The sequence below is a fragment of the Struthio camelus genome, chromosome 4 (assembly GCF_040807025.1).
Source record: "Struthio camelus isolate bStrCam1 chromosome 4, bStrCam1.hap1, whole genome shotgun sequence".
NCBI classification, from domain to species: domain Eukaryota; kingdom Metazoa; phylum Chordata; class Aves; order Struthioniformes; family Struthionidae; genus Struthio; species Struthio camelus.
Window position 1 is genome coordinate 84,108,088 of NC_090945.1, and position 25,328 is coordinate 84,133,415.

The 25,328-nt window shown below is 51.5% G+C and overlaps 2 protein-coding genes across 5 annotated transcripts in view; both read right to left on the reverse strand.

Annotated features, from left to right (window-relative positions):
* The window catches only part of AVP (arginine vasopressin), a 3,832-nt gene extending 1,298 nt beyond the window's left edge, over window positions 1-2,534 (reverse strand). Inside the window, exons 1-3 of one of the 2 annotated variants that reach the window (XM_068941042.1) lie at window positions 2,401-2,534; window positions 1,950-2,112; window positions 42-260 (exon numbers count right to left, since the gene is read on the reverse strand). In XM_068941042.1, the coding sequence (XP_068797143.1) occupies window positions 42-161 (120 nt within the window). In that variant the 5' untranslated portion in view covers window positions 162-260; window positions 1,950-2,112; window positions 2,401-2,534. Of the gene's footprint in view, window positions 1-41; window positions 261-1,949 lie in introns of both variants that reach the window. The other variant, XM_068941041.1, reaches the window with a different exon arrangement.
* Window positions 2,535-3,751: 1,217 nt separating this feature from the next.
* On the reverse strand, window positions 3,752-24,117 carry LOC104148599 (RING finger protein 37). Of its 3 annotated transcripts, XM_068943792.1 has the most exons (6): window positions 23,963-24,117; window positions 15,452-15,541; window positions 12,383-12,479; window positions 8,519-9,701; window positions 6,146-6,307; window positions 3,752-4,689 (listed from the first exon to the last, which is right to left on the reverse strand). In XM_068943792.1, the coding sequence occupies exons 3-6, from the start codon at window positions 12,434-12,436 to the stop codon at window positions 4,481-4,483; spliced, it is 1,608 nt and encodes a 535-aa protein (XP_068799893.1). In that variant the 5' UTR covers window positions 12,437-12,479; window positions 15,452-15,541; window positions 23,963-24,117; the 3' UTR covers window positions 3,752-4,480. The 3 variants fall into 3 exon arrangements, with proteins under 3 accessions (XP_068799893.1, XP_068799894.1, XP_068799892.1); XM_068943793.1 differs by lacking the exon at window positions 15,452-15,541 and having other exon boundaries at window positions 23,963-24,089; XM_068943791.1 differs by lacking the exons at window positions 3,752-4,689; window positions 6,146-6,307; window positions 8,519-9,701; window positions 12,383-12,479; window positions 15,452-15,541 and adding an exon at window positions 15,554-18,866 and having other exon boundaries at window positions 23,963-24,078.
* Window positions 24,118-25,328: the final 1,211 nt, after the last annotated feature.

Below are 25,328 nucleotides of genomic sequence, written 5' to 3' on the forward strand. Positions count from 1 at the left end.
CCCCGACCCCGCAAGCTCGGCGCCCCCCACCGCCGCCGTACCTGCCGCAGGGCTGCGTCGGCCAGGGCCCGCTTGCCGCCCCGGGGGCAGTTCTGGATGTAGCAGGCGGAGGAGAGGGCGAGGAGGCAGAGGAAGGCGAGGGCCAGCGAGGTGTCTGCCATCGCGCCGGGAGCCGGGAGCCGAGCCGAGCCGGGGGGAGCCGCTTCGCCTCTGCCGCCCAGCTGCGCCCGCCGCTATTTATGCCGCCGGCGCCCCTTTCCCTTGGGGTGGGGGGGGAGGGAGGAGGAGGAGGGAGGTGGATTTTTTTTTTTTAAATTTATTATTTTTTCTTTTTTTTTTTTTTAAAAAAAAGCTGCCTTCCCAAATCGCAGCCCGAGCGCATCCGTAATTGCGGTGATTCAGTGCAGTCGCTCGGGGCTGGCAGGTCCCCGCGGTCTCGGGGTTTTGGGGGGGGGGGGAACCTGCCTCGGGGGCGATGCTGCTCTGCTGCTTTGGGTGGGGGGGGAGATGCAGGTTTGGGAGGGATTCGGGGATGCTGGAGAGCTTGGGGGGGGGGGGGTCCCAAACTGAGGGGCTCGGCCCCGGTGTTGGAGCAAGCGGGTACAAGTGTGACCCCCCCCCCCCAATTCCTTGCGGGAAGGGTCCCGGCGTTTCCCACCGCTTCGCCAGCCCCGTGCCGGGGTCGGGGGGGGGGGGGCTGCCAGGGGGCAAAGGCTGCAAGCCCGAAAGCCGGCCCTGCCTCAGTTTCCCCACAGCACAAGGACGGAGCAGAGAAACAACAGCAGAGGGTGGGTTTTTTTTTGGGGGGGGGAGCACTTTTGGGGAGGGGGGGGGATGGTCTGGCTTTGACTGTCCTGCTGGCAACCAGCGGGTTCCCAACAGCCCTTCTTAACTGTGCTGAGACCTGGCATGCTCGTAGCACCGCTGGGCTGCCGGCACCACTCCGGGGGGGGGGGGGGCTCGCCACCCCCCCCCCCCCCCCCCGCCCGGCGACTGCTGCTTATGCACCAGCAAAGCCGAAATGAGGTGGGAGCCGCCGAGCCGAGGCGCGACGGCAGCGGAGGAAGAGGAGGAGGAGGAAGGTTGCCCCCTTCCTTTTTTTTTTTTTTTCCCCTTCCCCAATGCAACTAAACGAACTCGTTAAATGTGCGGCCACGGGGTTGGTTTTTTTTTTTTTTGGGGGGGGTGGGGGGGAAGAGAGCGGAAAGGCAGCATGAATATTCCTCGCGCTCCCCCGACGGCCTTTCCCGGCGGCCGAGGGCGACCTGGGCGCCGTGCGCTGAATACGCGGCGCGGGAATGAGGCGCCCCGCCGTCCCGCTCGCCGCGGCGAGCTGTCTTCGAGGCGACCCCCCCCCCCCCAAAAAAAAAAAAAAAAAAAAGATGTCAGCGCTAAATTGGGCACCGACGGCGGTTTAACGCGCTCGTGCGCCGGCTCTTCATTAACCGCGCCGTGAACCGCCATCCGCCGGCCCGAGCCGCATGCAAATGGCTGCGTGTCGGGAATGCTAACGCGGGCATAAGCGATTAAAATGTAATTAGGCTCTTTTAAAGTCCAGGAAGGTTAATAAGCTGTTTTTTTTTTTTTTTTTTTTCCCCCCCCGAGTCACAGCCGCGGCATCACTTAGCGGCATCAGGGCCGGCGCGGGAGGGCAGAGCGGCCGCGCGGGAGGGCCGCGGCATGGAAAATCCCCGGGGTGAAGCCCGGGGAAAAGGTTTCTCCCGGGCTCGGCGCCCGCGGGATTGCCCCGGCGGGAGCAGCGGGCCTGGCCGACCGCGGGAACATTTTGGGGGGGGGGCCGAGCTGGGGGAGCAGAAGGTTTGGGGGCGGGCGGGGGGGGCAGCGACCACAGGTTTTGACTCCCCAACCTGCCTGTAAGGAGGCGATTTTTGACTCCGCAGCCTTCCCCCCCCCCAACCTGCCCGCTGCCACCTTTTTCCATGTCTCACCTGGGAGATGCTACTCTGCTTCCTCCACCTGGCGGAAAACAGCTCGGATGGCCATGCAGAGAGGGGAGCGCGGCCCGCTAGCACCCAGGATTCGGGCACTGCCCTTCTCACCTCGTGGCCGTCTGGATCCGTCTCTTTGGGAAGCAGCAAGACAGACTCGGTGCTGGAAAATTAGGTTTTCTTAGGGCTTCTGCCCATTCTCCATGGGAGGTTGACGGTGACTCTTGCCCGCTCCTCAAAGAGCCGGCACGCAGGTCCTGGCTGCCCGGCTCCGGGGAAGGGCAGAAGGTGCCAGGGGAAGTCCTGGCTGTGCAAGTCGAGGACCAACCAGCCCATCGCCCTCTCGAGCAGGGCGGGCAGAAAGGGTCTGTGCTGCACGCGCCCGTTCCCGTGCTGGGCGAGAAGGATCCCACACTCATCTGCAACCTGAGCGATCAAAAGCAGGACTCACTGCCGGCGGGGCGTGAAGTGCTCCCTCACGAACCAGTTGAGAGCGAGACGGGCGCGCAGAAGGGACTTCATCCCATCTGCCCGCCTGCGTCGGCAAGAGGGGACACCCAAGGCCAAAGCGGCCGTCAGAGGGTCCTTTATCATGAGCGGAGAAGGAGGAGGAGAAAGAGGGTGGATGAAGGCTCTGCGCAACCTGATGTAACAGGCAGGTCAGCCCTCCTTCGAGGGGGGTTGGACCAGATGTCCTGCTGACATCCCTTCCTGCCTCCATCGCTCCGTTAAGCTGCGAGCTCTCTCCCTCTTTCCCTCCGCAAAGGCAACTTGCACAGGTAGCTCACGTTCAAGCCGAGAGATGAATCCCAGCCTGAATCGCTTACACATTGGTTTCATGAAAAACTTTGGGCAGAAGAGATGCTGGCTGAGCCATAGCTTTGCCTTTTAGCTGGAGGCAGCTCAGTTTTGTTAGTGCCAGAGACGGAGACCGCTGTGCACGCTGGAAGCTTCTTGGGGAGCGAGCGTTCCCCGGAGAAGATCTGGGGCGGAGGAGGTGTGAGCGCTGAATCACTCCTGGCTGGTTCAGTGCAAACACGACACCACCGCAGAATTAACAGGGTTTCTGCTGCCTCCAAACTGCGGGATTTTTAAGAATCATTTTCCCCATTTTCTTGCCATTTATTACTTAAAAGACGGGCGACTTCACAGGTTGTACTTTTCGCTACAAATGAAGATGGATTCTAAAATCCCGCAGATGCAAACAAGGAGCCAGAGCACTTCAGTGCCGATACAGAGCTGCGCTTCGGCTCCTTGATGAGATTTCTATTTCCTGAGACTTCTAACACGATGGATGGACATCATGGGTCACTCGGCGAGTAGGGGCCTTATAAAGGAGGCAAAAAAGGTATTACATGCAAGAGGAGCTGATTCAACTTGAGGCCTGTTACCCCAGAGAAACCGGCACAGAACATCAGTCAGAGATGTCTGTTCTGCAGAGAGAATTTATCAATTAAATGGCAACAGCGGGGGGTTTTACTGCTGACAAAACACTGCTGTCACCTTACCCTCAGCACATCCAGCACACGCCAGAGACAGAATGTATCCAAGCCCTTTTCCTTGTGTTTCTTTTTTCTCCTCAACAGCTCTCTGGAAACCAGATCTCCTCGGCTGTAAATATCGGAATCTCAATCCCGAAACCCCTCAGCGACAGCACGGGGGCTGCTGCAGCAGCCCCTCTAGAACTCACGGGTCTGCAGATGATCTCTCCTTGTGTTGCCTTGGCTTTTCCCAGCCTATTTATTCAGCACCTTGCAAAGAGGCTCACGACACGAAGTCATTAAGACACACAGTGCGACCAATTACGAGTCAGAAAGAGAACCTGACTTTAACCATAATTTTATTAAGGCTTAAATGTCTATCAGCCAGACGGGAGCTGGTCCAGTCACACGACACAAACCGAGAGTGACACGTTGTGTAATGCAATGGCTTTTCTACAGAGTTTGTATGAGCAGAATGAGATCACTGCCAGTTACTCGCCTATTAACCACGGCCCCTCTTCACGTCTTACGGGACTTCGGCAGGATGAGGGATGCGCTCCTGCCGCGCTGCGTGGAGGAGGAGGGCAGAGGGGTGGGCAAGAGGAGAAGTCAGGTCGCTTGCACGTTGTCCATGACAAGGACTTTGCCTGGTCCGTGACCGAATGGCTGCTCATCAAATATTTAAATGGTTTGAACTCACAGGGAAGCTAAACTCACAGTCCAAAAGGCACCTATGCTAACCACTGAGCCACTGGGATTGTGGTAAGAGAGCAGGCGTGACGGGTGGAAAACAGTTTCGTATAAATACATATTCCTTGTTAAAGAAGCTATGGCTTTTATTACCCTCAGACCGCTTTGCTCTGGCACGATGCTCTAACCCCCCTCCCCCCGCTACTCTGTAAGCGCAAGAAGACCAAGTCCTCTCCACAATTACGGGTGCTCATCTGGCAAGCTCTCGAAAGGCCTTCGTCCTCGAACAATCAATACAGACAAATGGAATAGCAGCGGCTCCTGTTCTCGTCCTCCCGGCAGCCTCTGGTAGCCGAGGCCTTAAAAGTGAACCCTCCTCACGTCGTGAGTGGCGACCGACCTTTTGCAATTCACGCACAGTATCGATAAGGACTTCTGCTTCTCGGCTAAGCACGGGCGACACATGAGGTGGCCACAGGGAAGCTGGTAGACTGGCTCCGTTTTGAAGTAAGAGGAGAAAGTCTTGCAGCAGGAAGCGCATCCCTGGGTCTGGCTGCTCCTGCCATGCTCTGCAAAGACAACAGGAGAAACAGCTCGGTCAGTGGGCCGAGTCGACGCTACGGCAGCCCAAACCGAGCAGGACTTAAACGCGCCCCGTCCCGCTTACAAGCTGGGAACCTCGCTTTCAACAGATGTACGGCCGAGCTGTAGGCGCTCACATCTCTGCCGGCACAACGAGGAAGGCAACGCTCCGTCTTCTGAGGGTTTGTGCTCAGGAGGGGCTGCATCTAAGTGGCATTTGCACAGTCACGTTTCTTAATTGAGGACGGATGAGAGCAAAGGACTTTTCACTCTTACCGAGACTAAATCAGCCTCCCTATCTTTTTTCAACATTTGAATTAATCATTGACTCCTGCCTGCAAAGCTGTTAGGTATCGCTTTGTATTCCTGTCACACAGTACCTATAAAGGGCTACTGAGACAACTCCTAAATAGCAGCAATTTTAAAGGGGACAGTAAAAAGCTTAATAGCTTAATGTCACCGTGGAATAGCAAAAGCTATTCAGAGAAAGACACAGTCACTGGGAGCCGCACACCCACAGCCCTTTCTCAGGGACACCTGGTTCCTCTGAACCCACTCGGGTACTCCCAAATACACTTCTCCCACGAACAGGCAGATCCTCGCTCAGTGGAAGAGCAAGCCAGCAGTTAGGGTATCGGCTTGCAGAGGGACATAAAAAGGTTCAGTGCTTCCGACAGCTTCCATGCTTCCTGAAGAAGTCGTGTAGGATGTGCGTACCCAGCTGGTGCCACTGATGAGCAGGTCTAGCTAGCAGGTGTAACGAAAACTGTGTGGACTCAGCAGCCTGGCCTGTGAACGCAAAGCTGACGGGATTCTGGGCACACGCTTGGCCCGTCAGCCGTTGCTATCGTTACCTGTTACTCTTAGGGTTCAACGTGCCACTTTTAGGTTCAAGCCTGCTCTCCTCACCAGACTGTCCACGCGGCAACTCCCCAGCCTGCGCTCAGCCCAAACCGGCCTGGGTACAGCCCAAGCCTCGAAGCAGGGTGAGCTCTTGTCGAGGCAGTGGGAACCAAGCAGGCGCAGGCGAGGCCGAGCACCGTATCTCGGGGACACCACAGCCAGATACCACAGCCAGGGTCCGCCTTGGGCAGCAGAGACAAACTACATCCAGCGACGCAGGCAGATCGCAGGACTCAGGCAGGCTGAAGCCTGCCCTAACTCTGCAGTGTGGACACGGACAACACGCCTCACTTTCCCAGCGTCAACAGGGTCTAACCTGCCTCCCCAGGAGAATAAACCATTAAAACGGCCAAGATGAAAATGTAGTAGATGAGCAGCACTGGTAAGTAAGGCTCACTGAGAGACACTGCGGATATTTTTTGGTCCACAGAGGCACGGAAAGATGCTAGGCCGTTGCACAAGCCTCCCTGCTGATGCCGTCACAAGTTACCGTTCTCCTCTCTGGCTCCCAAACGTGAGGCAGAGGGGTTTGGTGCTTACCGAGGACGCTGCCGGCGTTCCACGAACTACTGCAGCCTCCCTCGCTGGGCGCCTGCTGCTGACCCCTCATCAGCTTCGCCGTAAACGACGGCATCGAGCTGAGCGCCGAGTTCAAGGCCGTGTCCAGACTTTCTGACAGCCTTTGCTCGTGAGAGACCAGATCTGCAAAGAGAAGCGCAAGCTCGAGAAGCAGGCACCGGGAACAAGCAAGCCGTCAGCGTGCAAGAGAAACGCTGCTTCGTCTCTGGAACATTTCAAAAGGGACAACGCTAAGGATTGTAGAAGCTCTGCCACCCATTTTCTCGTGAGATCTCTTTCCCCCACTGAAGTGCCAGCATGGGGATGTAGTGCTTCACACCCCTGGGGAAAACTTTTGGGTCCTAAAGAGGAAAAACCCTTTGGACACTGTCAGACGTTAATGTCATGAGGGACTTTGCAAAGAAGGGAGTCAAATGCCCCAGTGCCATGGAGCAGCACCATGCTCTCAGGTTTGCTTTGTGCAGCTAACTGGGAACCTTTAACCCACAAATAAAACTGATTTTCTTCTTTCCGTTTCAGGAACCTAAACCCGAGCCGAGGGACAAAGGCAAAGGTACACGAGTCGGACCTTTTCCTGTGGGATACAACAGCATTTTCTCCTGCGCAACACCGAACGCCTGGCTTTGATTAAGACTACGCATTAAGGAAACGGTGTCTGCACCACTAATTCTGTTAAATAAATCTCCCAGAGGAAGACCTTGGAATTACAGCTGCACAATTACTACAGCAATCAAGGCTGATGAAATACTGAAGATATGGAAATAAGCTCTCTGGGCCAAGCGCTGTGCTTGCTTTACATATGGGCACAGCTCTCCTGAGAGCTTTAGGCCCACAGGGCACAGCCCCAGCGGGAGCCCCCTACGCACCTCCGCCATGAAAATAACTAGTGACTCTTCCTAAAATACTGAATGAGCTGCAGATGAGAGATCAGAGCGGAAACGTGCCGTCTGACTCCTTCCTGCTATTTCTGGTACTGCCAAAACATCAGTTATTTTAAAATAAGCGTTTAAAGAATTTGTTTTACGTCAAGCTTTTCCCTCAAAATGCTACCATTTAGCACTTTTGGGAGGAGGAAGAAGGGAGCGCTAGGTACCAGCAGGCACTAACAGCAATCAGAAGCTGCGGACCGCCTTTTGATATGTTTCAGGTGACTCGTTTAGAGAGCATACATTAGAAAACTCAACTTACCTGCCCAGAGAGACAGCCCTTCTGTGTCCAGAAGACATGTGTGCACTGGGTATTTATACCATCCTACACAGACCACGCTGCTTGCAATGCATGGTCTCAGAGACACTGCCACTCTCTTTAGTCTCATCTAAATATTAGACGGCTAAAGATGGCTCTCTCCTTCCTCCCAGCTGAACTTTACCTTCCTCCCCGCTCCGAGGGATTATTACCTAAAGCAGTAACTCAGTTTAAGGATACCGGAGAGAAGATATAGAAGCTGCTGTATGAAATACAGTTATATCCACGTACGAGTTGCAAAGACAGCAACTCCAACACATTTGAGGTATTCCTGTGCAAACAAGGCAGAAATCAAACACGGCAAAACAGACGTAGAACCTAGCAAAAGAACTAGCGTGGAGTCCAGCGGAGCAATCGCCCATGAGCCAAGCTCTTCACCATGGACTAGAAGCTGAAGGCACTGTTTGTTTGAGAATAAACCCCAAGAGGGAACAGATTTTTGGAGATAGGTGTGAATTTCCTTGGTACTTAAACCATACATCACCCTTGCTTTCTAAAGACTGTCACTTCCCCAGAAGTCAACCCCGCTCCCCCAAGCACTTAAATCCGGCTGGGCTGGAGCTGCTAAACCCACAGAGAGCGTCCTACGCTCTTGCAACGGCCTCCAGCAATCAGTGGACGTCCAGGCTAATAAATAACCTCTGATTAAAAAAAACCAACCGACTAAACAAAAAAACCAATCAAACCACATTACGAGAAAAAGGTTGTCTCCGCATGCCAGTGACCTGAAAGCAACAAGTAGAAGGGAAATACAAACAAAAAGAGAAACAGGGAGACGTGAACCCTCAAGAGAACCGTGAAAGAGACTGCACAGACCAGCAAGGTGAGAACAACAAGGCTAGAGAAGAGAAAATAACGGCACAGAACGGAGGTAAATACCACCCGCGGACAGCAGGTTGTGCCGAGGAGAGGGGACGTGAATAAGACGATAAACTGATTTCCATGATGTCTATCAACAGCAAAATACAACAGCCTTAAAGCTTTTCAGAGGTGGTACGGCAATCTGGCTTGGAGTCTCCTGACTTGAAAATCTGGTCCTGGGCTGTCAAGACAGTTAAGAAAGAGAAGTGAATTAGGGAGCCAAGATACCTGTTGAACAGTCCATTTGGATCAAATGCGAGTCACTGTCAGTTTTCATTTTTTTAGCACTGTTCTCTGAGGTAGACGTGACAAGTAAGTTTGTAGAGGAAAAATATGGTGGCTGCACAGAGCTTTGATCCATACAGTCCATTTTCCTTTTCAGAGAAGACATTGTTATGGAAGAAGGTACGAGCATTTCTGAGGCATGAGCCCTCCCGAGGAGGTTGGTGCCAGGGATGCTGTGTTGTAGGAGGAAGTGGTCTATCCTGGCCTTGAGGGTAGGGTGAGGTAGGGGCTGTGAGTGCTGGCTGAAGGCCACCCCAGTGAAAGGATCACTAGGTACCCTGCCCCAGGAGGCCTCACTCCGGTTGCATTTTTCCAAGGTGCTCTGGTCGATCACCTTCCCCGAGGGCAGGAGCATGGGGAAGGTCATGATCTCCAGAGTGATGGGGTCCAGGAATTCTTCGGGGATGTCTTGGACGACATCCACCAGCTTGCGGAGGGTCTGCTGCTCGCTGTCGTTGGTGCTGAAGGGCACGCAGTCGCTCTCCATTGGCGTCCAGAGCTCTGGCTTCAGGCTGCTGACGTCCTGGGCGAAGCACTGGGAGGCCACCTGAAACACACCCTCGATCACCTCCTGCGGGCACGACTTCGCAGGCTGCCCCCACACCTCCAGCCTCTTAATGCAAGGCAGGCCACCTCCGGCCACGTGGGTGATGCAGATTTTTAAGTGTGACACGTTGCTTAGGGAGGCAGGCCCTTTGTTCCAGAGGTCTTGAGATGCGGAGCCAGGATAGGAGAGGACGTTTTCCATCTGATGGAAGGGAGGCCTCGGCTTGAATCCTCTGTGGCCAAATGTCACTTTGCTTTGATTTTTTAGGACAGCTTTGCCCACCAGCGTGAAAGCGTCTTTGTCTGACACAGGCTGACTGGCCAGACCTGAGAATTGACCCTCGGAGCTCTGCCAAGAGGTTTTGTTGCATGAGGTAGAGGTGTATACTTCCAGCCCAGTGAAGGTTTGGTATCCCCCAGATGAGATGTCGATATTAATCCTGCAAATCTCAATGTTGAAGGGAAAAGAGATAGTGATGTGGACCGGAGGCTTGATAAAGTACTCGCTGCGGAAACCACGATTTCTCCTGGCAAGGTCTTCAGAGATGAGATTCTCAACTTCGTAACCATCAGCAGAAATCTGTGTTTCAAAAGAAATACTGTGCTTAATTTGAACGAAGAAAATAAAAGGAAACTGGTTTTGTAAGCATTTAAGTAGATTCGCACAACGGAACAGAGCAGGAACCAAGGCTGCAATTTCACGTGCAGCTCAGACAACATAAAGAAATCCCTGCTGCTGAAGGAGAGCAGATCCATTCCCACCCTCCTCCCAGCCACGTGGTCCCATCCATCCTTCTGGGCCCCCCGTTACCTGGCAGGTGATTCGCAGAGCTGATTTAACATGCCAAAAGAGCAGAAAAACACGTATGGTCTGTGTTTTTCACCGGTTTAGTGAATAAAATGAAAGCATGGATGGATCTGATGAGCAGCAGAGCTAGCATGACATGAGTAGTGGGATGGTGCAGCTGGGAGCAGAGCGTGGGTGCATGGGGGAAACAGGATCTTCCCTCTTTCAACAGTGATGAAATGTTATGTCGCCTTACCCTGTCACGTGAAAACGTACTCCAAATCATTTAGTTACAGGTTCCCAGAGAACCTTCCAGATGTCTGCTAGCCAACTACCTTGTCCTGCACTAGGATCAATCCTAACCACTTCTGAGAAATGCCTCTCTAATCAGGCAGGGTCCAACCCCTCATCTGCCAGAACATGCAATCCCATCCTGTGGACTGCTCCTGGACACCTTGGCTCTACCCGTTCCCTCTCCTGAACGTCCTGGGGGCCTAAAAGGCACGCAGCACTTGCTAAATGAATTGAAAACAGCAGGGAACATCTACTTATTCCACCTGCTTTATATGGTCCACCTTACACTTTCCTGCAGGCAGCGTGATCTGTAGTGCATGTGTGAACATCAGCAGGGATGAAGGTGGACCTGCTTGGTCACCAGGTGGGCAACGACCTGTGTTGAAGGAGATGCCTCCTGGCTTCAGCGGCAGGAGAAAGACCCTGTTCTACTGCTTGAGCACGTGCTGTCCCGAACTCAGGGAAGAGAATCTACGTTAATGCCAGCATGGTTAGGTGTGGAGGCAAGGGCCTCATCCTGCTCACCTAACCCATACCCTTTCTCCCCTGCTCCACGAGTTCTGGTATATCTGAAACTTCTTGCCCGCAGCCTGGCTGCTCTACCGCCACATGCTACAGCAGGGCCTCTCCTCTGGAGGATCAGCACTGCCCACTTGCTTAAGACGGGCCTCTATTGTGGCCTTTTGGAAAGAAGAGCTGTGGAAATCATTGGAGAGACCTTGAGGAGAGGGCTCAGGAGAAGCCAGGCTAACGGGGTGCCTCCATCGAGGCCCATGTAGTGGTGAGAGTAAACTTGCAGTGACTTCTGCTCCCTGAACTAATTGTAGGGGAGTGCTGGGACATGTCTGCCTGCGTGTGCCCCTCTGCTAGCGAAAAGCAGCTCAGAAAGTTAGAAGCATTTCCCAGGTAAATTAGCGCTCTTGTAGAACAAAGGGAAAGGGAGAAGTGCATCGTTAACATTTAGCTTTAAGGAATTCAGATTTTTGCTTCTGTCCAGTCTAAACTAGACCATGTCAGGAGGAGTCAAATTCTGTAGCACAACCTCATCAAGCCAAACGTCAGTGGCACGCTGGATCTCCCATCAACACACCACCCGCACGGATGGTCACATCTGTACTGCCATCTTCACAGCACAGTACTTACAAATCCAAGGCTTCCTTGGGTTTGGGGGTGTGGGTTGGTGGAGACTCTTACAATTCAAAAATGGCTTTGAATGAAGGATGAGGCAGCATCTAAGCAATTCTGACAACGTTGAACGAAAATCTGTGTACTGAAGCACACAGTAACCACTACCGATTAGAGTACCTTCAACGTTGTCAGGAGCTGCATATTCAACTGGACAAACTGAAAGCTGCAACAATGCAGGGAAAAAAAGGCATCTAAAGTTAAAGCGCACACACCGGTAAGGACATAACTTTGTCACGTTATGAGAGCCTGTAAAATGAGGGCATTTTCCCTCCATGTTAGAGCACTAGCAGAAGGTAATGCAGTGTTCTAACACTAAATACTGATTTTTCCAAGTCCTGAGCTTTCAGCTCCAGTTTATCTTCACATGAGCTGCAGATCCCGAGTGTACTAGACACTGGTTCTCTTGCTTAGTGCTCACACTTCTCAAGACTAAAGTATGAAAGAGGAAGGGGATCCAGGAGTCCAGATTACCAGTATCAGTTAACAAAATCCCCCCGCCTGGAACGACAGGAGGCTGGTGAGCTTGCAACGGCAGGCATTGCTTTAGCGACTCCAAGCAGCACCTCACCCCCCAAAATACAACCCTCCCATGTTACTGGAAAGTGTTTTTAATTGACAAAAGTGCTCTCAGTTTTGCAGATTAAAAAGCCTACACCTTACCTAAGCTGGGACAGCATCCTCTCTGAACGCCTCTGTCATCAGCGGAGCCTCCCATATTAAAATCCCTCTCTGAACCACCCAGACCACATAACATGATGGGACTTTGCTATGAGTTGCCTTTGTTGTGTTTTCTTTAGCTTTGCTGTATTTTCTTTAGCTGGCCATGCTAAGCCTGGCATGGCCAGCTAAACTCAGTCTTCCAGACGTCACTGCTGAATTATTATGCAGGAGCAGTGAACAAGCTCTCCCCAGCCTCAGTGAGTCCTGTATGTCATTTCCACCTAGCCCCTCCATCCCTCCAGCTCCCATAACACCACACATTATTATTTTACCTTGTTGCAGTGAATTCTCGGCTTGAACTGTGGGAGACAGACATTTATTACCATCTTTGCAGCTGGAGAGAGCTCACTTTCTGAGCATCAGATACAGCTTGTAAAAAAAAAAAAAGCAAAATAAAAAAAGTGAACATCAGCAAACAGTGAAAGGACCTAGTGTTTCAGAGTCAGTATGAATTACAGGCTTGGCAGTTCTGAAAACGCAGCTAAGGTCTGAGTTAGGGAGGTGAAGCCAGTGTAATAGAAACCCAAATGACTGCGGTGAAGATATGGGATTAAGAGAAACCCACACACCAACATTCATTAGTGAACCCCTGGAGAAACGTCAAAGGAAAAAGGTAGAAAAAAAAAAAAAGGTAAAAATCTCTTGCCTATGGATAAGCCAGGAATAAGGTCTGAAAGTTTATCAAAGACGCCTGTGGTTTTGCAGATACGGCAAAGCACTACAATATCACAGGAGGTTGTCAAAGGCGACGAGGGGAATCGGGGCAAACTCCCAGCAGCCTCGCTCCTCCCTGGACTAAACTGTAGGACAGGGGGCTAAGCGCTGTGCTAGCGTGTACGCCCTTCGCTGCTGCGAGGCAGAAGGAGACAGTGTCCATTCCTCCTTCTGTGCTAACTTGCTGTGCGGCCTTGAACTGGATGTTTTGCCTCTGTGCCCATTTCTCCCCGCACGCCATGGCTATCCACCAGATGTCTATCTGTCAGCAGTTGGAGGCTGGACCTGCCTGTACGCTTGGACAACACCCAACATCAGGGACCTGAGCTCAGACAGGGCCTCTTGCGATGAGGATAATACACATCAGCACTAACACTGCTGCTACAAAAAGCAATATTTCTTAAGGGCTCCGGGAGCCTCAGATGAAAGCTAAGATTAAATACAAATATTAATAATTAGTATTTAACAGCTCCAAGGCAGCAGAGGGCATTTAATAGCTCTAAGGGTGATTATCTCTGTTCTGAACACTGACCCAGTTGATTCTTCTGACAGTGTACGTTAGAGAAACTCAAGTGAATGCACCATCTTTTGCATTCAGAGAACGTTAACTCAAATTGGTTATATCAGATGCCTTTTAAGAATGAAATTATCTGCCAGGTAAGAGTTTTAACCTTACGCCAACCTTAGTTTTAATATGTCATTGCCTTGGGCAGTCTTACAAATCATGAACCTACTGCTTCTTTCAAGAACAAGTAGCCCTTTAATGATTTTCAACTGAAGTTGTTAGTTCAGCCGAAATGAAATTGGCCTTTTGGGGACACTTCAGTTTGGCAATTGGAACATAGACTGTAATGAAGTGAGGCCGCTTAGCAAAGCTTGCTTTGCCTGCCTGCTAAGCGTGCAAGTGCAGTCCCTTCTGCACGTGATCAAGCGTAACAGTGAAACGAGAAATGTGGTATCGGCTCCGAGGTACTAATTCAACACAAGAAAATAAACGTTATGGAAGTGAGGCCCGTAGAGAGCAGAGCTTGAAGCCCGCAATGCCGTTGCCTGACCAAAACATTCATGAACCTCGAAAGAGCTGCAGTGGGCCAGGCTAGCACCCCTGTAGCCCGACATTTGGTAAGACGGTGATCAGGACCAATTCCTGCCCCTGAACAGGGAACAACTGAGGAAGAGAGCAAGCACGTACCAACACTTCCTCCAGTATCACTCTCCCGACTTTCTGAGCCTGAGAAAAGGCTTCCTGTTGGTACAGCGTTGCGAGAGCGTTTCCATTTGGTAACTCTCAGTGTGACCTACCCTGATTCAAGGTGAGTGGAGAGACACCTTCACCTTGACATTACTGCAAACTAGTCAATTTAAAGACCTTAGGTAGGCAATCGCTTCTCATGAGCCACCGTCAGCTGAGATCCTGCCTGTGGCTGAGCACAAATCCTCCTGTGGAACCCGCGACCCCTCTGCTGCAACCAGCTCCTCGCAGCGCTGCCCCGTACCAGGCAAACCAGAGATGGGTGCAAGCCATTCCTCTGGATAGACTCACACTGTGGCCCAGTTGCGAAGGAAAGCTTCTTCCTAGCTGAAGGCTGTTACTGAGCTTATGTCCTAAATTTTCATCGGAGTTCTTAATATCCTCCGGCAATTAGCTCTGATTAATTAAAAAGAATTTATTCTCTGGTTAAACTTGCTGTCTTTCGATGTGTGTTGAAAGCTGTTCAAATGTATACCAAGCTATGTACGTATATTTATCTGAAACTATTTTAGGATACTTTCCTACCTGTTTGTAACTTGGACAGACTTAAATAACTCCAGTGAAATGCTCCAGGTTAAACATTTCAGTAAGAAAATATACTACTCTGCACGTTCAAATCACTGAACGTGACCTTCTTTTGAAAGGCCCTTCTTTTGAAAGGCCCTTCTTTTGAAAAGCTCAGCTACACTCCTGCTTCACAGCAAAGATCTTAGTTTGGCACTAAGCTGCCTTTAGCAACGGATGTATTTTTCTTACTCTTCGCATGAAAATCCAGCTCAGACTAAGGATCAGTTTACAGAGGAACAGGTGAGGACTCCAAGATTGCAAAGCACCATCAGAATGTCTCACAAGAGTTCATCTTCCTTGGGTGTGTGCCTCCCCTAAGGTGAAGGATCTTTTCATCAAAGCAGTGAAATTCAGACCTGAGGGACTGCGCTCTGTCCTTTTCGCTGCCACCAAGTTCCTCTGTGAACTTGTTTAAAACTATGCTTTCTGTAACTAGCCGTTCAGTGTCTCTTCCTGGTCTCCTGCACACAATCAGGGAGCTCCAGTAATACAGAACATGCACAGCGGTCACTGAACTAAGATGCTTCGTAATACTGAGTATTTGAGGGGAAGAGAAAAAAAAAAAACAAACATCCCAGTCTTTTTAAATTAGGCAGCCAAAACGAGCTAACATATATAACCTAGCTTAGGACAGCAATGAAGTTACAGCCACTTGTCTTTCCTATCCTCCGCCTGCGCTGCAAAACAGTCAGAAAGGCATGGCTGTCTTTGCGGTGCAAACGGGAACGTCACCTGCCGCCCCAAATGAAATAATTCCTGCAGCTTTGGTCCGACGCACTTCCCTGTGCACCTCGGAAATAACCCTCACCTCAGAGAGAAATGCCGTCTGAAGGCTCAGGAAGAAGCCAGCGACTCTGTCCTCAGAACATGATGCAGAAATAAGACGCCGGGCCACATCCTGAGCAAGAAAATAACATAATGAGCAGTGTGGCAGAAGGTGAAACTATCAGCCTCCAGAGCAGATGCTCCACACAGCTAGAATGCAACAGGAATCACCACCCAGGCAGAGGAATCGCCTCCAGTTGGATTTTTAGGCCCAATTCATCTTTACCAGCAACAGATACATCAACAGGATTATTACAGGAGGTACATCTTTCGCTGCTAGACACTGCCGAGAGCTCAAAATGAACTGAACGTGTCAGGGTCAGAGCATCCCAACCCTCAGCCCCAGCTCTCTTCTCACCACTCAGCCTTCACGCTCTGTCCTGGTTACATACAATCCCTTCTGCCTCCTAACGGAGAAACTTTGACTGCTCACCCACTTGCCCCCAATTCAACAGCGCTGGGAACAGTAAGGAAATACGTATGCGTATTCCTGACACCAAATCAGCATCATGGCTAAAAAATACTCCAATTCTTTCCTAAATATCACTACAGCACTGACACTATTCTGTTCTCAAACACTGAGTCACCAAATCCATCCACTTTCATTCAGTGGGAAGAAAAAAAGTAATCAGGGAGAAAAACGAATGCGACAGTAGGTTTTATTCGTAACGCAAGGATTTGAGCATCTACGTACAAAAGGACAGCACGAGACATACGACCGTGAGTAAAGCAGAACAGAACTGGTAACACAGCAGGGCAGCCTCAGCACACAAAGCCCTTGCCAAAAGCTTAACTAATATTCAGAGACCAGTGATCAGAAACAGAGATGCGTTTGGGTGGTTCTGTCAGCCTCCGTCTGAGCAAGCGCCACACCAGATTGTATTAGCCAGCTCCATTAAGCAGCGCTGGGTTGAACACTTTGTAATGGAGGTAGCTCAGTTTCTCCAAACGCGTGCGTTTGAGCAGAGGAAACCATTCCCAGAAGGGAAGCTCAACCACCACGTATCCTAGCTGCCGGAGCTGCCTTCTTTTCAAACTGTGCAGCCCCAAGAGCCGCTTGGAGCAGTAGCAATAGTGGTTTCGGTTGGACACCTGAATAGCTAGTTTCACCTCTCGAGGCTGCTGATTCAACACAGAAGAAAGAGGGCTGTCAAGAAACCTCTGTGATTTAGGCCAAACTTTCATCCCGGCACCCGTGACAGAAGCTCCATGTGAAAATGCAGCGCGACCCCCAGCGCAGGGAGCCTGTGCTTCTTCCGCCCTCTCCTGACCGTGAGCCTTGGCTCCGTTTTCCACTTCCGCAGGCGACTGGCCAATACATCTCCCTTTTATAAGCCGAGTCAGTAAGTCCTCTGTTAGATTAACTCCAATGACTTTTAGTTTTTTACCTGCAGTAGCATCTTTGAGGTTGAAAGGGATGGGATGTCCATCCATGGCCAAATGAACCTCCAGATCACTCGATCTGGTGTGAGGCAAAAGCATGTGGCTTTTCACATACTCGGGGCCACCTAACATGCTCTCAAGAAGGGATACAGCTTCCACAATTTCAGGCCTGACATAGATTTCCTGCTCAGCAAAATTCAAAACCATCTCAGTAAGCTCTTCATAAAGCTGAGGTGGAAGGCGGCTGCCTTTGTAACCTGGGCACTCAATTTCAACACTCTTACCAAGGGTGAACAGGTCTTTTCTGAGCTCATATTTACTCTCTCTCGTTTTCTGGACAAACTCATCGCTCAAAGCATAGTCTATCAGGTCAGCTGGGAAGCGCTGGACAAACGCCAGGCCAAGCAAACCGGTAAGAAGGTGCTCTGGAAACTTCTCAAATTCATGGAGTTTTCTATGCATTTGCTCTATCAGACCGGAATAAAACCGTTCCTCATTTGGAGGTTCATAGTCCAGGCATCCAAACGACCACAAGAACTTGGCAGCGTCTTTGCTTCGGCAATAAGTCACCTTGGAAGGTAACGACATAGCTACAGCAGCCAAAATGTCTTCATCGTAGTAGTGTAAGGATGAACAAGTAAGAGCGATGTGCATGATGCCCTGGATGTTTATCATGGGAATTCGAGGGGGAACAACTTTTCCAAGTTGCCTCAGGAGCGGCAGGTGATCTAGGCGAGCGTAGCGGAGCATTTTAAGAACGTTCACTAAAGCGTAACTGCTCATGTCTTCCATCTGGAGGGAGACCCTGTCTCCAATTTTTCTCATGATATGGTCAGAGATACCACTGACTGACTTGAAGAGCCCTAAGCAAATAGTACCCACCTCCTCCGGGGTGAAGGAATCCAAGTACTTCAAAATCAAGCTCTCCAGCTTCTGCATTAAGTCTGCAGGTGACTTCCGGCCCTCACCTATGATATACACCAGTTGAACAAACTGGGGCAAGGTGAGGTCTTTCCAGTGCATATTGGCATAGCTGAACAAAATGCTCAAGTAGGAAGGCACACTACGGTCCAGGCAGCGCCAGTAATCAGCCACCAGCAGCAGCTGGTCCAGGTTCATGTCCCACACCCGCCGGCAGAATTCATTCTCATACGCGTTCAGCATCGGGTGGGTGGGAGGAACAACTAAACGAACAAAAGCCTTTAAAATATCAATGAGTTCTGATGTACTGAACAACTGGATGCTTTCAACAGCACAGCTACACAGCCTATTAAACCTGGGGTCAGACCTCAACACTGCATGTTGTTCCACCGGCAAACAACTCAGCTTCCGAAAATAATCTGTGATGGTTTCCGGGCTCTGGGTGTCCTTGCGTACAGTTGTTATACTGTGTAAAATCAAATCACCTTCCTCTAAAGGAAGGGCCTCTATCAGCTCAAACTTGTTATAACTGAGAGACTGGTATTCAGGCCTCCCCTTCTGGAACATGCGAGGGTCCTCCTTAGAGTCATGCATCTCTGCTTTTTCCATTTCTGCCTCTTCCTTGGTTCGTGCTGCAGGCGGCTGCGCTGAGACAGTCTGCTCAAGGAGTGGTTTGGACTTTGGATTTGGCAGGGCATTTTTGATAGCCGGCAAAGCTTGAGAAGAGGTGGTACTGAATGTACTCTGAACTTGCGCAGTGCCAGGGCTGGAGAAAGTGCCGTCAAGAGCCTGGCCGCGGTTTCTAGCCACATGCTGCTGGGAGGCAGCTCTGCTCTTGGCATAGGCAGATGGATTATACAATACTCTGTAGCCTGAAGGACTCAGCAACTGGATTGTAGCCACAGGTTCAGTCCCACTGTTGGCTGCTTCTGAGGTCTCTTCCTTTTTCTGCTTCCCTTTTCTGCTTCCACTCTCGGCCTTGCACTTGGCGGTAGTCGAAAATGCAGTCACCCTGCTGAGTCCTGGAAATCTTCGGCATATGAGCACTGTAGCCATGGATCACAATTTACTGGGGTCAGAATTGCTTCCAGGTACTGAAAAAAGGGCAGATGAAGAATGAGTGGCTTCCATCTATCATGAAGCATTTTTTAATCTATCCTTTACGCTACCAAAAGTTAGACGATGTCACTGTTTCCCCTAGTGAAGGCAGATGTTTCCCTGCGAGGCAGTAATGCAGTCACTATTGAACACCACCTCACACAAAAGCGGTTCAAGAAAACACCTAGGTGATCTGACAGACCTGAAGATGGGCTACATGGCACTTACGTATTACCAGCTACTTAGCAGTTACAAGCAACCCGAGAGAGACCGTAGCAGGTAAGGAAATATTAATTTCTTTTTCATTTTGTAAGAGACTCAGACTACTTTTCCATCATTTTAAACATAATGGAAAACATCATTCCTTAATAGAGCTGCATCTTCAAAAGTCTTGTACGTATTCAGAGTATTCTGCTCATTTAGTCAACATCAGTCTGAAACACTAACCACCACCCAAGGAGCTGTCGAAACGTCCATGGTGCCACCCTGCTTTTCGCACGAGAGCATCTGGAAATAGTATGTGGAGGCTGTGAGAAAAGTCTCTCCAAAACCAATCCAGAGTGAAAGCTGGCCCATAACATGCAGTAGGAGACTAGCGGGAAAAAAAAGAGAAAAGTGGCCACAGAACAAAGGTGGAGGGAACAGCAACACAAATCATTAGGAGATGCTACATCATGAGCTGAGAATTAACATTTAACCAAAGGGAACAGAGCTTTACTCTTTAGCCATGGAAGGGTTTCCCAGAGCTCTAGGAGAAAGAAGGCTTAAAAATGCCAGGTGCTTTTCTAAGTTCTATCTAAATCAGCTACAGCAGAGAGGGTGAGCATGAGAAATTTGTCAGGAGTTGAGCTTTGTGTTGCCAGCCTGCACAAGCTGCCAAGTGAGTCTGTTTACGATGAATCAGATGGTGATTAAAAACAAGCACCAGGTCAGCGCTGCGTGCAACGTGCCCTTCTCCCATCACACGTGTCCGACCCCAAGGATGCCTTAGACTAGGCATTTTCAGCTTCTTTAAAACTCATTTCTTCTTTCACTGCACAGAGAACGGGTGCTAGAACCACAGGACACCAAGCAACCAGGAATCCAAAGCCTGGGAGAGACACCGCAACAGCGATACGTTTTAGCCTCTGTGTTCATAACATGACGGAAACAGATCCTTTATGGACAACCCTCCGTGCTCTGCTTATACACGTGGCTTCCTCATCATGGCTGGATCAAGACGTCCTACCGGTGCGGGCAAATTCAATTTTGCAGCATCAAAGTGGATTCTCCTTGTGGGAGCAGGTAGGGCAAATGCTTTGGATATGAGAGTAAGACTGCAGTGGGACTGGGGGATTACAGACAGGACTGGCTGGACATGAGCTGGATTTTCTCACTCTTTTTGAGCACAAGATACCCACCTTCTCCCATGCCCCATTAGCTGATCTATTCCTCCACCACAACAGCAAAGCATCAGCTTCTCTCAAGGAACGGCACGACAGGGAGACAGGTAAGGGGAAAGGGACACGTGAAGGGAAGAGTCTAAGTAATGATCTTTGCTCCTCGTTTCTGCCACATGCAGGGTGCTGGCTGCCGTGAGGGCTGATCCCCTGCAGCTGTCACCACTGTCTCTTGCGCACCCCAAACTCCTCCACAGCAGTAAAAGCAGTAACGGGAGTGGGCAGGCAGGGAGCACGTCTCTGTGCTCCAGCACAGGCAAAGCAAGCAACCTGTGGCTCTCTGTGGGCTGCTCTCCCCCCAGGTAGCTTTACCTCCACCTTAATGCAGCTCTGTTTCTCTCTGAGGACAGGATCCTAGCGCAGAGTTGAAAAAGAGAGCCTAGGAAAAGCCCAAGAGAGGTCTGTGAAAATGCAGCAGCAATGAGACACATCAAGCACTGGCTCCTGGTGGAGCAGCCAGTCTCTGAGGCGTCTCCTTTCATTTCTGCCATTGCACAGCATGCCTCACCCCATTCCCTGCCTGTGGAAGAGTGACACTGAGGAGGAGAAGCAGAAGGCTGGAGGGTAAGGTCACAAACGCACGCTTTGCTTTGCGAAGGGCTCCGTCGGAGTAAGGCATCACAACTGCCTGCCTGGAGCTGCCTCACAGGAGAGGTGAGCAGAACAGGCACGTGAACACTCCTGATCTGCTCCAGTGCAAAGTCAGCTGGCTTAATTTAGCCTTCAGGGATCAACTGTGTTGACCGCATGGAGGCAGCTGAGGAGACCTCACATCCTCTATTCCACCGGCAGAGCTTAGGGGCAATAACCACTAGCTGTCTGGTGAGGAGAAGCAGCTGGAGCAGTAACACTCTCAGTGGCTCCCAGCGGGAGGAGTGACAAAAAAAGCAGCTGGGGTGGAGAACAGGGAGTTTGGGGAGAAAGAGAAGAGAGGGCAGGCTGAAATGAAGATTCCAGAGACAGACATACAAGGAGGAGGACACAAGAAAGACGGCAAACTATTTTTAGGATGACTAGTAAGGGACTGATAAATATTGTGAGAAACTCATTAGCAGAAAAATCTGCCTGGCACCTTACTTCTATCTCAGCTGTGCTGTCCAGGGCACAGTCCCAAGCAGGCCCCTCGGCCCGGATCAGCCTCTGCCCCACATGTCCAGGGCAGACCCCAGGGGCACTGCTGACTCTTATAGCCGCGGGGGGCTCTGGTACCCCTGCCAGCCTGTGTTACAAGCCGAGCAGGCTGCAAGGCTATGACGGTTTCCTTCTGGCATGAAAAGTCTTCAAATTACAACAGCACATTCTGTTTGAATCTGCCCTGGTACGACAGATCTGCTCACGCCAAGCAGGAGAGACTCCTACCCCTTCCCTACTGCTGAATATCCGTGAGTGGGGGAAACAAAAATCTTCTCAGAACCTGGACAGTAAAAAACAAGCCAAGAGCTGTGACACCATGGCACAACACAGATCTGGCAAAGCTGTCAGCAGCGGCAGGTAGGAGCTGGATTTCAAAGCCTTCCTATTTAGCACGCAGAAGTGTTTGATGAAGATGCAGTTTCCGGCTCTGTTGGCTACGATGTCCAGCTTGAACGGACTATAAGTGATGCGATGCCATCTTCTCGCGGCTGGAGGCAGGCAGCTTTGAACTGCAGACAGCTGTGAAGTGCTTAAGGTTCAGATCTACACCGTGGCTGGGGGAAGGAGACCCCTTCCCCTCTGAAGTTGTCTCCTCTTCTAGCACCTTGCAGAGCTAGACTTGGGGGACACAGGAGGACACATGCCCACTTCAAGCTGCAGAAATGATCTTGAGCAAGAGGAGGCTTATCCTACCTAGGCTTTCCGAGAGACTTTCCTGTCTCTCCCTATTTTGCATAGCCTATATTTGTTTTTCTATTACTGAGAGACAGACAAGCATTAGTGAGATGTATGCCATTTATTTAAAACGAGTTCTATTTGCCATTGAAAGCTGAAAGTATCTAGGAAATTCAGAACTCCGCTGTTAGCAAAAACATCCCTCTCAGTGGCGCTAGCCCCACTCAAAGACAGAGAATCAAAGTCATAGAACTACACGCTGAAGGGCTCAAAGGCAAACAATGCCTGCTGCTAAGAATACCATCTGTGTAGCTTAGCATCAGGCTATGTGACACATTTGGGAGACACTCAGTAAAGACAACGCTTCTCTCCTACTTTGTTCTAAATCCAGCAAAACAGCTATAGAGAAGACCACGCAGAAGAACAGAGTAAGGCAGAGAGGTAGGGGGAGGTCAAGACACTTCAACCATCTACAAGTAGGCTGGTCCAAGTGGCCTTTTGCCCATCACTTCCTCCAATCTTAAAACCCCCAGCCCAAATCTTTATGATCTTCTAAGTTTCTACAGGATTTCTCTTCCAGCTCAGCCTACATCTCTAGCAAATCTTCCTCTTTTTCTGTCACCCTGAGCGATCAAGCCTTCCCTTCTCCTACCACTGTGCTTCTCTTCATGCCTAAACACAACCAAACTCCTTTGCATCTCTGTGCAAGTCTCTCCAGAAAACTCACTTCTAAGTGACTCGCATCCAAAAAATGAGTCAGAAAGCAAGTTTTGGATCAGGGCCCTGCAGGCTGTGAATGCACTTTGTGGAGGACCTTCGGGATGGAAACAGCTTTGTGCGCGTGTCACACTTAAATCTGAGTTCTTGGCCAACAGCGCATCTGCGCAGCTGAATGGTAGCTGAACACCAGGAAAAACAATACTGCCGGAGGGCTGCCGCCTGCCTCAGATGTCTCAGACTGTCACCGTACGAAAGGGGACAGAAGCGCACCTGGGCCTGAAAAACCTTCTGCGCTTTTGGTCCCTCAAAAAGACTTGAGGGAACCTTCCGTAATGCTGGAAAACCTTTGTATGACCAGTGCTAGCAGCATCGCCGATGCTACAGTACGACACCCTCTGCGGGCCTCCTCCCACCCACCCAAAGCAAAAGGGTGTGGGGCATCGCCTGAACAAGCGCTAGGAAATTTAGACCCGAGCGGTGAAATGTTTGGTGTAAAAAACATCTTTTCAGCTCGCTATGGTCAGAAACCTACTATTAATATCCGAGCCAGGCCTGAAGAGAAAAATAACAAAAAAGGAGTTTGTCTCCCCTCCTCCCCAAAATCTCAGATTACTAAGTCAGAGCCCCAAACCATAACTTTTTTTTTTTTTGTTTGTTTTCCCGTGGATCCAGTTGGCATTAAAGGCCCGCAGATGTGGCCAGCAGTGGGGGCGGGGGGGGGGGAGGAAGCTGCTCCCACGGCAGGCAGCGAGGCTGCCCGCGACGCATCGCTTGTCCCTGTTAAAAATGAAGCCCCCCCCCAACCCCCCGATGCAATTTTGGAAATACTCCCGTGTAGGTACAGCCTTATAGACACGTATAGGGGCGCAGCGCTGCCCCCCATGCTGCTGTCCCGGGTGGGGGGGGGGGGGCGGTCAGGCCTAGCGGGGGGGAGGGGGAGGCCCTGCGCGCATGCGCGTGCCCCGCACCCCCCCCCCAACCGCTCCCCGCTGAAGGGGGGGGGGGCGGCGCCGCCCCGCCGTGCCGGGAGGGGAAGGAAGGGGCCGGGGATGGTGAAGGGTGGTGGTGGTGAAGGGGTGGGGGGGGAGGGCTCGTGTCGGCCCGCGCTCCCCGCTCGCACTCACCGGGGCCCGGCGGTCGCCGCGTCCGCCGCCGGGTCTCTCACCCTGCTGCCTGCGAACCCCCGCACGGCCCAACCGCCCCCGTCGCTTCCGGCCGCTTCCGGACACCTGACCAAAACGCACTTCCGGCCGTACGGGAGCCGAGCGGGGCCCAGCGCGCGTCGGCGGAAGGGGAAGGCGGCGGGCGGGGCGGGGCGGGGCGGGGCGCTCGTGCGCGGCTGCAGCGGCGGCGCCGCGCCGCCAGGTGGCGCTCGCGCCACGTGACCGTCCCACTCCTCCCTCCCCCTACCGCCTCCGCGGCGTCACGTGACCGAGGACGGGGGCGCGTCACGTGCACGTCACGTGACGCGCCGCCGCAGGAGCGTCGCGCCTCTGCCACAGGGCCGCTGGGCGGCCATGGCAGCGGCCTCTGGTCACGACGGAGGCCCAGCTGCCTCACACGGCCGTTGGCGGCTGAGGAGATCGCGCCTTCGGGAGAGCAAGAGAAGCAGGAGGAGAGCCGCGCTGCTCCGCAGGAAACGCCTGCTCGCCTCGCACTGCTGGTGGCACCTTGGACCACTAAACCTGGTCTGAGGGAAATCACAGAATCACAGAATGGTTGAGGTTGGCAGGGACCTCTGGAGATCATCTAGTCCAACCTCCCTGCTCAAGCAGGGACCTCTAGAGCATATTGCCCAGGATCACATCCAGACGGGTTTTGAATATCTCCAGCAAAGGAGACTCCACCAGCTCTCGGGGCAACCTGGTCCAGTGATCAGTCGCCCTCACAGTCAAGAAGTTTTTTCTCAGGTTCAGATGGAACTTCCTGTGGTTCAGTTTCTGCCCGTTGCCTCTTGTCCTGTGGCTGGGCACCACGGAGAAGAGGCTGGCCTCATCCTCTTGACACTCCCCCTTCAGATACTTGTACACATTGATGAGATCCCCTCTCAGTCTTCTCTTCTCCAGGCTGAACAGACCCAGCTGTTAATAATAACCAAATATAATAAGAATAACCAAATAACCCCCGCTTGCTTTGCCCTGGGGGGCGTTGGCTTTTTAACCAAAGTACAGGAGACTGTTCGAGCAAAGGGAAAAGTGCTGGGTTTGATTTCTTGGGTTTTTTTTTTTAAGAAAAATGACATTGCTGTGAACGTCACTTTAATGTGACACTGACAAAGCAGCTGAGGTGGGATTCATTTGATTAAAAACCTGTGTTTGCAGGAGTTTTTTGGCACCATACTAACTCCCTGATGATGAAGGAAGAAGAACAGGACCTTGTCTCAGACTGGGGCCACCCCCCAAAACTGCATCCCTGGCAGCATCTGCTGCCCTGTGCTGACCGCTCAGGGAGCCCAGCTGACTAGCTCAGACGTTTACCGCAGATGTTTGA

Excerpts from the sequence above, each read along its gene's own strand:
- LOC104148599 (XM_068943791.1), bottom strand. The coding sequence starts at position 18,828 with ATGGCTACAGTGCTCATATGCCGAAGATTTCCAGGACTCAGCAGGGTG.